General features: G+C 41.2%; 4 protein-coding genes across 23 annotated transcripts in view; 2 read left to right on the top strand and 2 right to left on the bottom strand.

Moving 5' to 3' along the window:
• Nucleotides 1–32: 32 nt before the first annotated feature.
• Nucleotides 33–2,250, bottom strand: LOC127588911 (polyubiquitin-B). Of its 13 annotated transcripts, none has more exons than XM_052047924.1 (4): nt 2,084–2,249; nt 1,004–1,515; nt 471–547; nt 33–242 (listed from the first exon to the last, which is right to left on the bottom strand). In XM_052047924.1, the coding sequence occupies exons 2-4, from the start codon at nt 1,505–1,507 to the stop codon at nt 134–136; spliced, it is 690 nt and encodes a 229-aa protein (XP_051903884.1). In that variant the 5' UTR covers nt 1,508–1,515; nt 2,084–2,249; the 3' UTR covers nt 33–133. The 13 variants fall into 13 exon arrangements, with proteins under 13 accessions (XP_051903884.1, XP_051903887.1, XP_051903886.1 ...); XM_052047927.1 differs by lacking the exon at nt 471–547 and adding an exon at nt 949–1,003 and having other exon boundaries at nt 33–264; nt 1,232–1,515; XM_052047926.1 differs by having other exon boundaries at nt 1,232–1,515.
• Nucleotides 2,251–2,710: 460 nt separating this feature from the next.
• cenpv (centromere protein V) lies at nt 2,711–6,236 on the top strand. 3 transcript variants are annotated; one of them, XM_052047969.1, is made up of 6 exons: nt 3,344–4,141; nt 4,285–4,355; nt 4,446–4,538; nt 4,885–4,954; nt 5,050–5,164; nt 5,465–6,236. In XM_052047969.1, exons 1-6 carry the CDS (start codon nt 4,013–4,015, stop codon nt 5,614–5,616), a joined length of 630 nt encoding a protein of 209 aa, XP_051903929.1. In that variant the 5' UTR covers nt 3,344–4,012; the 3' UTR covers nt 5,617–6,236. The 3 variants fall into 3 exon arrangements, with proteins under 3 accessions (XP_051903930.1, XP_051903929.1, XP_051903931.1); XM_052047970.1 differs by lacking the exons at nt 3,344–4,141; nt 4,285–4,355 and adding an exon at nt 2,711–3,290; XM_052047971.1 differs by lacking the exon at nt 3,344–4,141 and having other exon boundaries at nt 4,239–4,355.
• pigl (phosphatidylinositol glycan anchor biosynthesis, class L) lies at nt 5,432–13,839 on the bottom strand. Of its 2 annotated transcripts, XM_052047963.1 has the most exons (8): nt 13,555–13,839; nt 12,943–13,042; nt 9,863–9,953; nt 8,727–8,794; nt 8,218–8,249; nt 6,266–6,399; nt 6,039–6,170; nt 5,432–5,481 (listed from the first exon to the last, which is right to left on the bottom strand). In XM_052047963.1, the coding sequence occupies exons 1-7, from the start codon at nt 13,799–13,801 to the stop codon at nt 6,042–6,044; spliced, it is 801 nt and encodes a 266-aa protein (XP_051903923.1). In that variant the 5' UTR covers nt 13,802–13,839; the 3' UTR covers nt 5,432–5,481; nt 6,039–6,041. The 2 variants fall into 2 exon arrangements, with proteins under 2 accessions (XP_051903923.1, XP_051903922.1); XM_052047962.1 differs by lacking the exon at nt 5,432–5,481 and having other exon boundaries at nt 5,598–6,170.
• Nucleotides 13,840–14,331: 492 nt separating this feature from the next.
• The window catches only part of ncor1 (nuclear receptor corepressor 1), a 39,645-nt gene continuing 38,744 nt past the window's right edge, over nt 14,332–15,232 (top strand). For all 5 annotated transcript variants that reach the window (XM_052047706.1, XM_052047705.1, XM_052047704.1 and 2 more), the window contains exon 1: nt 14,332–14,490. The gene's annotated coding sequence lies outside the window, so the exon portion shown is untranslated. The remainder of the gene's footprint in view (nt 14,491–15,232) is intronic.

Here is a 15,232-nt window from a genome sequence, read left to right as displayed (position 1 = left end):
TAATCTCAATTTACTCAAAAAAGAACAGATTGGTTCAATCATTTATTCCAAGAATGCAATGAACATTTGGTCATGGCGAATGCCAAATTCAGAATACTATATTCAACTTTATCAAACGTGAAATTGTGACCAACTACTGGCCACCACGCAGACGCAGGACAAGATGGAGCGTGGACTCCTTCTGGATGTTGTAGTCAGACAGGGTGCGACCATCTTCTAGTTGTTTGCCAGCAAAGATCAACCTCTGCTGGTCTGGGGGAATGCCTTCTTTGTCCTGGATTTTGGCCTTCACATTCTCAATGGTGTCACTGGGCTCAACCTCAAGGGTGATGGTCTTGCCAGTGAGTGTCTTCACGAAGATCTGCATGCCACCCCTGAGACGCAGGACAAGATGGAGGGTGGACTCTTTCTGGATGTTGTAGTCTGACAGTGTGCGGCCATCTTCCAGCTGTTTGCCAGCAAAGATCAACCTCTGCTGGTCAGGGGGAATGCCTTCCTTGTCTTGGATTTTGGCTTTGACATTCTCGATGGTGTCACTGGGCTCAACCTCGAGGGTGATGGTCTTGCCAGTGAGGGTCTTCACAAAGATTTGCATGCCACCTCGCAGACGCAAGACAAGATGGAGGGTGGACTCTTTCTGGATGTTGTAGTCAGACAGGGTGCGACCATCTTCTAGTTGTTTGCCAGCAAAGATCAACCTCTGCTGGTCTGGGGGAATGCCTTCCTTGTCTTGGATTTTGGCCTTCACATTCTCGATGGTGTCACTGGGCTCAACCTCGAGGGTGATGGTCTTGCCAGTGAGGGTCTTCACGAAGATCTGCATGCCACCCCTGAGACGCAGGACAAGATGGAGGGTGGACTCTTTTTGAATATTATAGTCAGAGAGGGTGCGGCCATCTTCCAGCTGTTTGCCAGCAAAGATCAATCTCTGCTGGTCAGGGGGAATGCCTTCCTTGTCCTGGATTTTGGCTTTGACATTCTCGATGGTGTCACTGGGCTCAACCTCGAGGGTGATGGTCTTGCCAGTGAGGGTCTTCACGAAGATCTGCATGCCACCCCTGAGACGCAGGACAAGATGGAGGGTGGACTCTTTTTGAATATTATAGTCTGACAGTGTGCGGCCATCTTCCAGCTGTTTGCCAGCAAAGATCAACCTCTGCTGGTCAGGGGGAATGCCTTCCTTGTCCTGGATTTTAGCTTTGACATTCTCAATGGTGTCACTGGGCTCAACCTCGAGGGTGATGGTCTTGCCAGTGAGGGTCTTCACGAAGATCTGCATGCCACCCCTGAGACGCAGGACAAGATGGAGGGTGGACTCTTTCTGGATGTTGTAGTCTGACAGTGTGCGGCCATCTTCCAGCTGTTTGCCAGCAAAGATCAACCTCTGCTGGTCAGGGGGAATGCCTTCCTTGTCCTGGATTTTAGCTTTGACATTCTCAATGGTGTCACTGGGCTCAACCTCGAGGGTGATGGTCTTTCCAGTGAGGGTCTTCACAAAGATCTGCATGTTTATACCTAAGACAAAAATGTCACGTTAAAAATCATGGCTACAATCAAAAGTCAAATGCGATATTATGGGAGCCATGGTAGATTTATAAATAAATGTATACAAAGAGCCATTTGAAACATAATTTAGTTGTAACAACCAATTGATATTGCGGCGAGGGATGAAAAAGCATCCCTTAACGCTCCAGTAAGACAGCGCCATTTTGAGTTCTTGTTGCAGTTGAACAAAAGGGAGTCTTTGTCGCCGCCCATAATGGACGCCACCATTGGAAATGTCGAGTCACTGCTATTGCCAACAGCTATCCATTGCGTTAAACCATAAAGATCTACGACGACATGCTTATAGCTTGTACAATGTTTGTAAAAGCTAAGATACACCTAAGTCTAAAGAAGCCATTTTTAAAATGTTATGATGTTTAAAACTCAACGGCCAACAGCGCTTACAAAGACCTGGTATGTGAGCTCAACTTTAACCGCCCCCGCAAAAAAAGATATAATTTTACGGAAAAATACACCACAGGTGACTTGCCAGCTCGAACAAAGTACGGGTATAAATGCATAAATTTAGGTAACTTACGATTGGCTGTGAATATATCGGCTCGCTCAACTTCTCGCGTCTTCCACTCAAGTTCTATACAACGGACGCTCAAAATCCCTTTTATATATTAGAGCGCCTGCCACGTCATTGAAGGTATCCATCCGCACTAAATAGTTCCCCTCATTCCCCGGCACACTGCATTTCAGTCCTTTCGGTTTATTTTCGTTTCCATCCGTTACACTTAAAATACATTTTAAGAAGAAAAAAATACAATCAATAATGTGTCTGTCAATAATACAGTCATCAGAAAACGATTACAAAAATGATTGGCATCGCGGACTAATATCACGTGGCAATAAGGTCCTTCTTGCCAGAATTTTCGAGAAGGACCTCCGCTTCTCGAATCTTCTTGCTGTGATTGGATGGCGGGGTTGTTTGTTTGGCTTGTCATTGGTTGCTGAGCGTAAGTAATCTAAATGTCGACGAGTGTTGTCACAACAACAAAGTCCCCAAACAAGACCATTTGAAAAATGATACCTTGCCCTTATTGTTTGTTTCATCATAACTTGACGCATTACTGTGCGAATGTGTTTTTGCGTAGTCTAAACTTGCTTGCTATAAATCACTCGAAATGGCTCTAAGGTGAGATGCCTAAATGTTGCGGTTTCATTTGACCCCAAATGCGTCACTTCTTCGGTGGAAACGTGACTGGTCAACACATGCTACTTAGTCTTGCAATCGGGGCGTGTACAATATTATTTTAGACTTGGAGGGCGGGGGCTTCAACAAATGTCTTCACGTCAATTTAACTTCATACCATAGCTCCCTATTAAAAACATATTTGTGCATTAGGCCCTGAGAAGCAGATGAAAAAAGTAGGCTACTCACGTGTTTTTATTTGGGGTACATGTGCTTAATTAAAAACAAACAAACAAACGTTTTGACTCCTCTGTATAAAAGTACAGAATTTGAATTAGTGCAACTGCATTTTTATTTTTGTATCCATCTGTAATCTGCAAAACCGCTTTTGATAATTTGGGACAATGAATAAACAAATGGTGTTTCTGCTTTTATTCACTTCTTAAATACAGCCATGGAATAATTTACTTTTCATAATCTGTTGTTATTTTTCTTATTAAAGTTCCTGGGACACAGTCTTCCTAGTTGCTGCACCCCCTGTGTTTCTCCACTTCACAGGACACCAAAATTGCAACTGCAGTTGATGTTAAACTATGTCGTTTTTAAGGTACTGTATTCATTCACAGAAGTTGGAAAAAGTAACAAGACTATTTGGACACAGTAAACTAGAAAATACAGGTTTGTTTTCAAATGAATGTTGTAAAGATAAAAAGTTGTCAGAACATCTACTTAAGAGACTACGTTTTTGTATGAGTACTCCGTCTTTCTCCCAACATTACAAACGCAAGCGTGTTGAGTTCATTGAGTACTCTGAATTATCCATAGGTATGAATGTAAATGGTTGTTTGTGCACTTCAGTGTGTGCACTGCCTCGCCCAGACAGCTAAGATTGGCTCAAGTTCACTCATGACCCTAAGGATAATCAATATAGAGAGTAAATGGATAAAAATTACATTATAATTGATGGAATGGATGGATGTATTGTGCAATATAGAAAAATGCTACAAAGCTCTACAGTAAATTGACGCCTAGTCTCCTACTTTACCAGTATGCATGTCATACTAATAAGGGCCAAAGTCAAGTACAGACACCCTCCATTTTGTCATGTAAAGTAATAAAACTTAACCCAAATGCTTTTATATGGATCTGTGGCCTCGTGGATTTCTCAATGTGGGTTATGATATGATAGGACACAGCTCATATTCGTGTATTTGGGTCACAGCACAACATCCAGCAGCATGTCATATGACACCCAACCCGTGCTGTACCACGTCAGAGTTTTCCAACACAGAGCTGTGTGTCAGGCTGAACTAGTTCAACCCCGGAGGAATGTGTTTGTACAAGTCCGCTGTACTTTGCCCACCCTCTTGCTTGGAAATAATTACAGTGGGCCCCAAGAGCGTTCCTGGAAAAAGGCCTATCCCTTGCACTTGTAAAAACGGGTTTATAATGCGAAAGGTATGTATCGACGGCTTTGTATAACAAAGATGTTTAAGATGATCACATTTGAATAGACCTAAAAGGAATCAGTTGCTGTGAATGAGAACATCTTAGTTACGCAAATGACCTGTGATGGACTTTGACGTGGGTACTTGTTGAAGGCGGGGCATCGGAATCCACACCACGTTTCGCAACATACAAGTCAATCTGGTTTGAGCTCAATCTTTCTAAGGTTAGCTAAATACAATTCCCTTTCTCATGTAAATGCTTGCTTGGAATGACGAAAAAATGACTTCCTTCTGACTGTTTCCTGTTGTTTCAGAATGAACCTTGTGAAACATACTGGTGGGTGTCATTGTGGAGCTGTGAGGTTTGAAGTTTGGAGCTCTCCACACCTCCATGTTTTTGATTGCAAGTATGGGTGTTTAATTTTTGTATTTCATGTGGACATAACATGATAGGATTAAAATGGGAAAAAAACAAGATACCAACGTGCAATCATTTAATCCATAGGTGTCAAACTCAGGTCCTGGAAGGTCGCTGTCCTGCATGTTTTCCAAGTCTTCCAACACACCCGATTCAAATGAACAGGTTCAATGTCAGGCTTCCGCAGAGCTTGCTGATGATCTGATCATTTGAATCAGGTGTGTTGCAACAGGCAGACTTGGAAAACATGCAGGATAGCGGCCCCCCAGGTCCTGAATTTGACACCTACAGTCATTTTTGTTTCCCTTTCTTTCTGACCTCTTTGTCGTTTCCAGCTGCAGTATTTGTACAAAGAAAAAAAACCATCATTTCATTGTCCCGAAGTCCAACTTTACTCTTCTACAGGTAGGCAACCCGATTTTCAAAAAGCTTCCAACCTCAAAACAAATCTAAGAGGAACCATGTTTTCAACTCGTCCCTTTGTCTTTTTCTCTTCCAAGGGTGGGGATCATCTGACCACATATACATTTAACACCCACGCAGCAAAGCACACTTTCTGTAAAGTGTGTGGAGTCCAGAGTTTCTACACGCCACGCTCCAACCCTGATGGATATGGTATGAGAGAGAGAACTGTTTACACACCGCATGATGATTCTCACACCATTTCCATGTAATGTGCCCGTAAACATATTTTGTAAACACCAAAGTGATCATGGTGTGAGTTGATTGAGCAACACAAGTAAACAAATTTTAGACCAGTCACATGAACGAATCCACTCCAAAAACTAAAATGAGAACTTGTTGCCCAGTTATGAAATATAGGACACAACCAGTTCGTTTATTTATTTATTTATTTATTTACTTATTTATTTATTTATTTAGTTGTTGTTGTTGTTGCCATTATCTCCTTTTCAGGTGTTGCCCCACACTGTCTGGATCCAGGCACAGTCCAAAGTGTTACAGTAGAGAAATTTGGGGGGGACAAATGGGAAGAAAGCATGAAAGCACACAAGACGATCAGAGACATGTCAAAACAGGAGGGCATCAAACTGGAAGAAATGAAATAATTTTACTGTGGCATAAAAATCGAAACTGTGTTTTTTTTGATCAGCGTAAATACAACACAACGTTTTTTTTTAACAAGAAGAATGAACATAAAAATGATTTTACAAAGCAAAACTGATTCATGTTGTGACTTTTAGGTCATTGCTTTTATTACACTGGTGACCTCATGTGGACTTCATGCACGCAGCATTTCAGCATTTAGTATCAGGGAGTCTATTCTGGTCGGTTGCTAGATGCATTGTGACAACAATGACAGTGTCAAACTTGTCGGGGTTTACTCGCTGTTTCTTGAAATTAAATTATTGTAAATCATGTATACTCCACCAGCAATGTGTTCCTGTGCATACGGTCCATTATTACCCTTTCTATATAAACAGCTAATGCGATTAAAAAAGAGCTACAAGTGAAAAAAAATCTTGGTCACCTTCTAATACATTTTATTAACCTTTGGTCCATGTGGAATCATCTGGAATGTGTTGACGAACATGTAGCGTGAGAAAGTGATGTACAGATACCGAAACCAAACCAGTTGAGTGCGATGACAAAGCATGGCGGCCTGAAAAGATGAACGTTTAGAGATGAGGATAAAACTTGAAAAAATAAACTGTTTTCAGCCAACTGATACTTATTGAGTTCATGTTCAAATCTTACTTTGCACTGCCTGTAGCCCTCTGAGCCTATTATGCAGCTGAGTGATGAGGGAAGTAGCCAGCTGAGAGGAAGTTCCAAGAAGGAAACATATTTCCTGAGCAAGCCGACAGTCACCAAGGAGAGCAAACAGCAGTCTGGGGAACAGGAAGAGACATTTCTTTTTTTGGCGTCAGGTTCACGACCACTGCAGATGATGAATATTGATGTGAACTATTTTCCTGGCACGTTACAGGAACTGAGGACAATGCTGCAATGCTACAAATGAGGCGTCCTCAGATGACCCAAGGTATCAAGTTACATTGGGCACTACACACACACAAAATCTGTCCATCTAATTCGTTCAACATAAAAGATGCATTTAGCTACATTTGATGAGCTTGCTGACTGTTAACCCCTTTTCATTTGCTCTCTTTGATGATGCAACATGCCATTTTTGGGGTCTCCTGAAAAGTGCTGATTAAAAAAAAAAACACAGAAAATAATTCAAGAATTTTTGCTCATATTTACAAGAACCTTGATCATTTGTAGATTCGATAGATGGAGGATAACACGTGAAAACGCTGAATCATGCTTGGGGCTTTTACTTCCCCTTAGAGGACAAGTGAGATGGAAGATGAGTCAGCCAACCCAGTTTAGAAATGTAAAACCCGTTTGAGCATGATTGACGACAGGCCTGCTGGTTTTGAGATGATTCATGGAAGAGTTTGGGGCGTCGACTGCTATCAGTACTGACTAAGCTGTTGCAATGTAATTAACCCTTTTGACCTTAATGGGTCTCAATCTGTTCAGGTGCTGCCCTAGTTCTCATGCATGTTATTTACATTGAGCAAATTATGTTACATTAGGAATAGGCACGGTGATTAGCGTTCTGCCTCACCGTTCTGAAATTTGAAGGTCAAATCTTGGTTCTGGCCTTCCTGTGAGGTGCGTGTTTTCGCTCTATCCAGTTTTACTTGGATACTCTCCGGCTTCCTCCCACGTTTTAAAAACATGCATGTTAGGTTAACCGAAGACTCTTAATTGTCCATTGGTGTGAATGTGAGTATGTATGGTTGTTTGTATGTATATGCCCTGTGATTGATTGACGATTAATCCATGGTGTACCCTGCCTCTTACCCAAAGTCAACTTGGATAGGCTCTCGTTATGGAGACAAGCACTTTTGAGAATGGAAGGAAATTACCGTTTCATTTTTTTAAAAATTTCAATTCAAGTACCGACATGTATGTAAACACGTCAGAAACAATGATCTGCTTTGGAGTGATGATGGGATTATTTTTTTTTTATTGGGCATGTGCGCAGACTACAGAGAGAAAAACTTTTCATCACATCACCGTCTGTAATCTCTGTTCAATTGCTAGTCGATTTAAAAAAATTGCCCGAATCGTCATTAAGGTCAGGTAAATAGAGCATACAAATCACCAAGTTGGCAAGACTGACTGCTTTTGTAAACGCCTCACGTCACTGTTGTTAGATAAGATAAGAAACCCTTTATTAGTCTCGCAATGGAGAAATTCCCAATTCACCGCAGCAAAGTTATGAAAGGAAGAAGTAGAAGAAACAAAACATAGGAGCTGCTGGAAAGGCAGCCACTCTCGCGGCACCATCTTGAAGTCAAAATAACAAAATAACAACATTAGATTGAATTGGGTTAAGTTCCTTTGTATCAAACAAGCACCGCAAATTCCCTTGTCATGAAAGGTGCTATGTAGTGCAAATAAAAATCAATCCCTTGTCGAGACAGTAGCCAGTAAAACGCTTGCAAATGTAGTGTCCACAAGAGGGCGCTATATATTAACAAACAAAACGTACCTTGCACCAAAGCTACATAATGTTATTCATGCTCACGATGTACATTAGACATTTTTCCCAGTGTACTTCAAAGGAAACTAGTAGTATTTATAGTCACAAGTGGAAAAATAAGGTGAAAATACAGTGAAGGGGTCAAATTTACCGTTGGGTACTTGGTCAGTGGAAGCGAGGTGCCTGGAAGAGGAGAAAAAAAAGAACTCAAGTCGTTGAACTGATCCAGGAGGCAAAACACATTGCGTTTGACAATGTGGACAGAAACGACTCGCATCATAGGTTTGTCAGGTTGCAAGATTAGAGATAAGCTTTGCCTTCAGTGATAAAACAGTACATTTATGCAAGGAGAAAAGCTTGTTTGGTAGGACTCCCAAAGCGGTTGGCGGAAACCGTTTGTCCGTGTAACCGTCAGGATTTATTGCTGTTCTCTGAGAGGATTCTGTTGGCCACAAACAGCAGATCTACAAAACCTGGTGAAAATCTGTGTGTGTGGGAGGAGGTATCTTTGTGGGGCACAGTTTTTGGATAGATGATTGTTTTCATGTGCCTTTAATTCCCCCACCCCTCCATGTTGTCTGAGATAAGATGCTGTTTAATAATTAACTGAAGAGAATGTTGGTGGATTAAAAACACCAAAAGCCTTGAAAGTCAGTCTACCTGACAGCTTTATAGATTGCTACGTGATTGCTATGGCCACTCACTCCTCTCCCATCGAAGGTCAGCACCTGAAACAACAAAATGTGTGTCATTGAGTGGGCAGAAGGGCAGAATCAGAGTGTGGACTATTCTACAGGGACAACAATTTTCGCGGGTTATTTTTCAGGTTTCTGACAGTGTCAGTGCTTGGCAGCTGCCACCTGATATTTAGAAGCCTTTTTTTCTGTGTGCTAACCTGAACCCTTGAAGAAGAAGGGGGGGGGGGGGGGGGACTAGGTCGGTAAAAAATATTAGGTGACCCCAAAAAAAAGAGGTAAAAAATGCTCGGAAAAAACTAACTTAAATGTTAAAGGTCATATTCTGTGCTATTTTGTGCTATGCTTTCCACTTGTCTGTTTATATCCTACAGTGAGGTATTCAGTGTTTACATTCTTTTAATCGTTTGCATAATCTATGCGGCTTCTCAGATTTTCACTTTTTATTGAATGGTTGTGATTTATATCTCCTGTACTTGCCCATTGTGCCATGTTAATTTCAAATCATTTTTGACTGCTCCTCCAATCTATTCTGCACATGAGCCCTTTTTGCTGGTGGCTTGGAAGGATGGGTGGAGATGTCATGTTTTGTAGGCTTCTTAAAATGACAACAACAACAAAAAGACCCACAACAGCAGAATGTGACCCTCTCTAAATTCACCTCCCAATTCGCCATTAATAATTAATATTGAAATGCATTTTTGTTTTGCTGCTTCTCTATTCATTGACCTTGTCGCACTACTTTGATCTCCTGTTGAAGTCATAAAAATAATACATTTCATTTCTTGATCACAGGTCTTTGATTCTAAATTTTCCACGTTCCCATTAGCTAATAATACTGCACCGGGATTGATATGAATCTGTCTGTAAACACGCATAATAATAAAATAAATGCCCAGCTTTTATTTGAAGGGAGGCTCCAAATTCAGTCCCGCTTGAACAGAAAAAAGAGGTCGCTTGGCAGGATTTTTATAGAAACCACAAGGAAACAGGTTAAAGGGGCAAGTGAAGCAAATAATTCATGGACTTCTTCAGCGTAACGTAACGTGTATGTTATCACAGGAAAAATCAGAGGAAAGCTATGACTTGAGTTGCACATACCATGTTGAAAGTGTGAGCTCTCAAGTGTTTCGCAATTATCGAAGTGACCAGGGAAATTCTCCATTCTGCTTTGGGATTGTCTGGAAGGTTCCTGGAAGACAACAAAAAAAAGGCACTCTTGGCTTTGCTTGGTTGCAGCGATATTACATCAAGATTTTACTGAGATGCATCATGTCTGGAATGTAACCGCACAGGAGTAATAAAGTGCAAATTGCAACGAGGGTGAGGGAAATGTTGGAAAGTTAGAAGAGCAAGTGGAGAGCAGTGATGGATTAGGTCACAAATCTATACGATGTCAATGCGGGTCATGCTTGGTGGTGTGCGGGGCTCATTGTGTCAGAGTGAGGAGGGGAGGGGCTGCAGTTCAAAAGATAGGCCTGTCCTCACAGACTCCACTCAGACGTTTTGTAACCGCTTCGACATCGCATCATGTGTTTGAATCTTTTGAACAGGACGCCCACAGGCATTCTGGCTCGAATCGACAAGCCATTTCAATTCAGACTCGAGCCAAAGGCAAGAGCTGTTTTTCATTCGGGAATAAATCTGGCTCAGCGTTTTATGGTTTCTTTCCTGGATTGGGGTTACACCCCTCCACCAAGTTCTGCCAAAACCAGCACTTGATTATCTGCTAGCAAAGCGTCCTTGTGCCTTTTCTATTCCAGGACGTCTGTGCCGTCTTTCTCACTACCGCATTTTATTCAGCTGTTATTTTAGGCATTTCGCTGCAGGGTGAGAGGGATGTTGAGAATGAACCAAAGAACACCTGAACTTTCCTCAAGCAGACCGAGTGTTGGCGTCACTATGACAACACAGTAAAATGTCCTAAAATAACCTACCCATCTAGCACTTGTGGATGTCTAATTGCTTGCAGGCGTTTGTGTGCAGTCGCTGAACTTTGGCCCAGTGAGGGGATTTTGTGCATGTGTTAGACAGGTCTTGTTTAGTCTGGTCACATGGACTATTGGCCTGTAGAAAAGTCAGACTGCTGTCTACGAAGTCACAGTGTAGAGTCCAGCAACGGCTGCATACAACACATCTACATAAAATAACAGCTACAGAACCCCCCACCACCCTAAAAAAAAATAGACGCTTAAGGTCCCTTTTACGCTACTTACGACTCACAAAAATGTAGGTCAGCAACATTTGGCGTTTGGGTGAAATCATCAGGAGAGATGCACTATAACCTTAAAAGGTGCACTTAGACCTTTTTGAAACGTATTGAATGAAAGTCTAACTAACTAAAAGCTGAGTGACATGGAAAAAAAATGCATAAAAGGTAAACTGTCTATCCCGGTACACGTAATTTTATATTTCGTGTTTCTCCTTAAAATGACATACAACTAATGGCAATTTTCTGGGATCTTTTTTCTGTTCATTTGTAAAATACACACTTTATATAAACCACAGAAATAACATGAAAATAAGATAAATCAAAATAGAGCAACCATCATGTGGCCAAATAAATACCACTGAAAACATCTTGTGATTTGAACCCTTTTTCAAGGAAAGTGGTAAAGCAACAAAAATAAATAAATGATTAATTAATATATTGATCCTGTAAAGGTGCTAATAAATGAACTGTTTGAAACATTGAGTTTTAGGAACACAAGAGTGGCCGCTTGTTCTGAAGGCCAGACGGTGTTGTTTCAAGACCATTCACTTATTTAAGGACTATATATGTTGTCAAATATATAGTACGGGCCTAAAACACAGGCCGAAATCAGCGATCTTGATTTAAAATCAGTGAGAAACGGCAAGCGGAATCTTGGTTCAGTCATGACATTTGTGCAGTGAGCAGTTCTAATCATTTGCTGGGTGCAGACTGAGGTCAAGCCCGCGCGAGTGGAGAGGCAGTGGAGCGTGCTCCGATCGACCTTGATCACAATGGCCACAAATTGCACTGGGGCCTCAAATTCTGTCAACACAGCTGTCCTATTCATAAACAATAATGGGAAAATCCCATTTTCAAACTGGATTTACATGTCATCTGACATGCTGTCTTCTTAGCGTTACAAGCTACAGTTCTCTGTGAGAGAGGAGAGGGAGAGACTATTGCTATAAAGTACTTCCCCGCAGACATCTCGCTATGCAGCTACATGTACTGGAATAGTTGGGAAGACTGGAAAGGATCAATGGAAGGTTATACTGCAAAACACATTGAGACAGTTATTCTAATAATAGAGCACAGAGCTATTCCCATCAAAGGTGTCCACAACAAGATTTCTGCATCCTTATCCAGCATCCTTACACTAATGAAGCTGCAGCAAGTGAATCTGATTCAGTGATATAGTTAATACAAAGAAATTGCCCCCAGTGGAACTCGCCGGAAATTTTTGTGGACATCGGCAAAGTTCTGAATGCTTTTGGTAGAACACAAACCATCATTTATGAAAATCTGATCACCATTTTTTCCATCAAATGACCACAATATCTAATGGGCAGACCAAACAAGAATCTAGTCTCTTGTTTTTTTCCCTCCTCTCCTTGGTGATAGGTGGAAGCCCAAGACAGAGATGGTTCACATACAGACAAAACACGAGGCCCTCAAACACACACTCATCAAATAGTGTGGAATGACCTACATTACCAGTGCTCTGGTGCTCCGGAGCTTTGCCAAAATGCAGCCAAATACGACTTTGGGATGCGGGGCGGTGCAAGAGTTAGAAGAACAGAGATAGGAAAGAAGTGAGGGGGAGTGAAGTCAGGAGTGAGTGGTGTTGCAGTTTGCAAAGTGCTGATTAAATGTGTGCTCAAACACCAGAATGCACAGAAGGGGAAAATGGGCCACAATCCAACTGCAGACAGCTCTAAGGTCAAAGTTCAGATACAGTCGCGTACACACACGGAGACGCACAAATCCATAGATATTCATATGTAGGCCACAGCCTGGAGGTGCTATGAAACACATTTGCAATGGAAGCTGTGGTCTCACATGAAATATCAAATCCTCTTTTCACACAGTCAAGCATGTGATCACGATGGAGATTCAGAGAAATCGAATATGGAATTCTGAGAACTGATATACTGTGGCAAACATGAAACAGAACCTACAATGGCATGCTAATGTCTGTGCTGCTTACTTGTGGTCTAGAATGGTAATTCTGGAGGATGGTATGCCCAGTTTAGCACAGCTGTTGAAAAGTTCTTGCTTACGTTGAGCACCGTGATTGTAGTAGTTCCCTGCAAACAAATCAGGGTACAATTAAGGTTGCAGGATATCAAAATCTTAGTCATGCGTTATCAAATAAGGCCTGATAGATTTGAGATTTTTAATTAAGAGTTGGAATGCTCAAACTCCGACAGTGCACAATGATGCAGTGGGTCAAATAACTCAAAACCCAACAGTGATTTTAAAAAACCGTTTCAATTTCATCGCACTTGGACATTAGTTAGTTGGTTCAATTATTGCTTTTTTAACATTCACGTTCGCTGTTGCACACGCATGTTTACTGTGCTTGTATTTCTGCTATAAATTAATTTCCAGGGGCCGGCCCGGTGAGCCAGTGGTTAGCGCGTCAACCTCACAGTGAAGCGGTCGTGGGCTCGATCCCTGCTCTGACCCCCCCCCCCCCCCCCCCAATCTCCAAATTTTGGTATTGCAGCTAAATAAAACTAGAAACAAAATAGAATTCAGTAAACACACGATCACTCGTCATAAAAGTAGACTTCATAGAAATGTGGTGTGACTGTACCTTCCGATAAACACAGCAAATGCACGTTGACATTACATTCAACAAGTCGTATGATCGTTGGTCCAAAGAACATGCATTCATCATCCGGATGCGCGGTTACAACGAGACATTCAATATCAGCCCCAGGTGTTTCCAAGCTGATGAAAGCATTGAGCCCATGTTTTAAATCTCGCCGATGTCGATAATAAATGCATTTTAAGCAAACTATGTATGTCACAAATACAATTACAACCAAACACGGGAACATTATTTTTCACCGTACTCATAAACAAACCGTGTCCAAACAAGTCTAGTAAATTCAGTTCCACTTATAAATTACGTGAAATCGTCGAACCAATTCTCAAAAATTATTGAAAAAAATCATTGCTGGCCCTTGTTTAGATATCTTCGTGTCTTATATTCAAAGTAACATACGCTTTTATTGGATACTTCATGAAGATATAAATATTGTATGGACAGTGAAGGCGAAGTTTAGGATAAACAATTATTTTGGACAGAGTTAAAATAAGAAAACGTGTTTTAGTGTGAAATATTTTATTTTCTCATATTAACGCCAAAAAATACAAACAAAACATTCCGTGTTTAGGGGAAATATTTAGCAAACACACAGCTTTATCCTTGCAGATACATAAATAATCACTAGTACAAAATATAACCGTCTCCACAAGAAGCTACCAATAATTTCAATACATTTACAATGCTTAAAAATAATAATAGTCTAGATTTTTAAAAGTATATCATTCAAAATCAAGGTTGCGAATCAAACCAAACAAGAACAGTTTACTTTGACCTGCCAGGACACGAAGCGACAAACGCGGCGCAGCCGAGTCTGCCCAGTCGTCCACTGCCCGTTACTGGCGGATTTCCTTAAAACAATTGCATACGTTTCTTCCTACAGATGCCGTTCCCTTCTTCGGTAAACTCTCCAAATATGAGGTGTGTGGAATTCTTTTTATTTTATTTAACAAAGCAACATGCGCAGGGCAATGCTATTTGAGTGCTCGGTATACGGTGAAATCTGCCTTGCAAGATGGCGACGCAGTTGCGAATTCAAAGGTGAAATATGGATAGGTTAGCTTGCTAACGACAACAACAACAACAACAACAACACCTTAAATATCGTACCCTTTCTGCAGTCGCGTGCGCTTGTTGGTTGTTTATTACTGCGAGGGTGTCTTTTGATCCCCGGGAAATGGTTCTATTGCGGTCGTCGGGCCACCCTCCCAAATAAGCGACAACCAGTACTGCTGTAATGATAAGTAGGCTAGCTTAAAATAGGATGTTAAACAGTTGCAATGTGCAAAGCATCACTGCAGGGGTTTAGATTTAAACACTGATTAAAAGCAGTTATGCCAGAAAACGTCTCTGAAAATCGATTGCTAAAGCTAACCTAATATTCGAAGCACTACTAAGTGACGCTACTTTCAACTATTGAACATTTGTGACTAAAAGTGATCGTTTAATGTTAAAAGTGAGCACAAATTAAAGGATAACGTGAAAGGGAAACTGCTTTAACGTTACAATTTTGAGACGGTCACCATATTCGTGTTGTAACAATCTGTTGAGTTAAAGGTTTAAAAGGACAGCGATGCTCTTTCTCTAAGCAGGAAGTACTGTAGCATTGTATTGTACTGTATTGTTTATGGCGAAATAAAGGAGACTTTTTGCATGCAGGGGA

Source organism: Hippocampus zosterae, chromosome 16, assembly GCF_025434085.1.
Source record: "Hippocampus zosterae strain Florida chromosome 16, ASM2543408v3, whole genome shotgun sequence".
NCBI lineage: Eukaryota > Metazoa > Chordata > Actinopteri > Syngnathiformes > Syngnathidae > Hippocampus > Hippocampus zosterae.
Note: the sequence above shows the minus strand (reverse complement) of the source record. Positions and strands in the feature narration are given on the sequence as shown.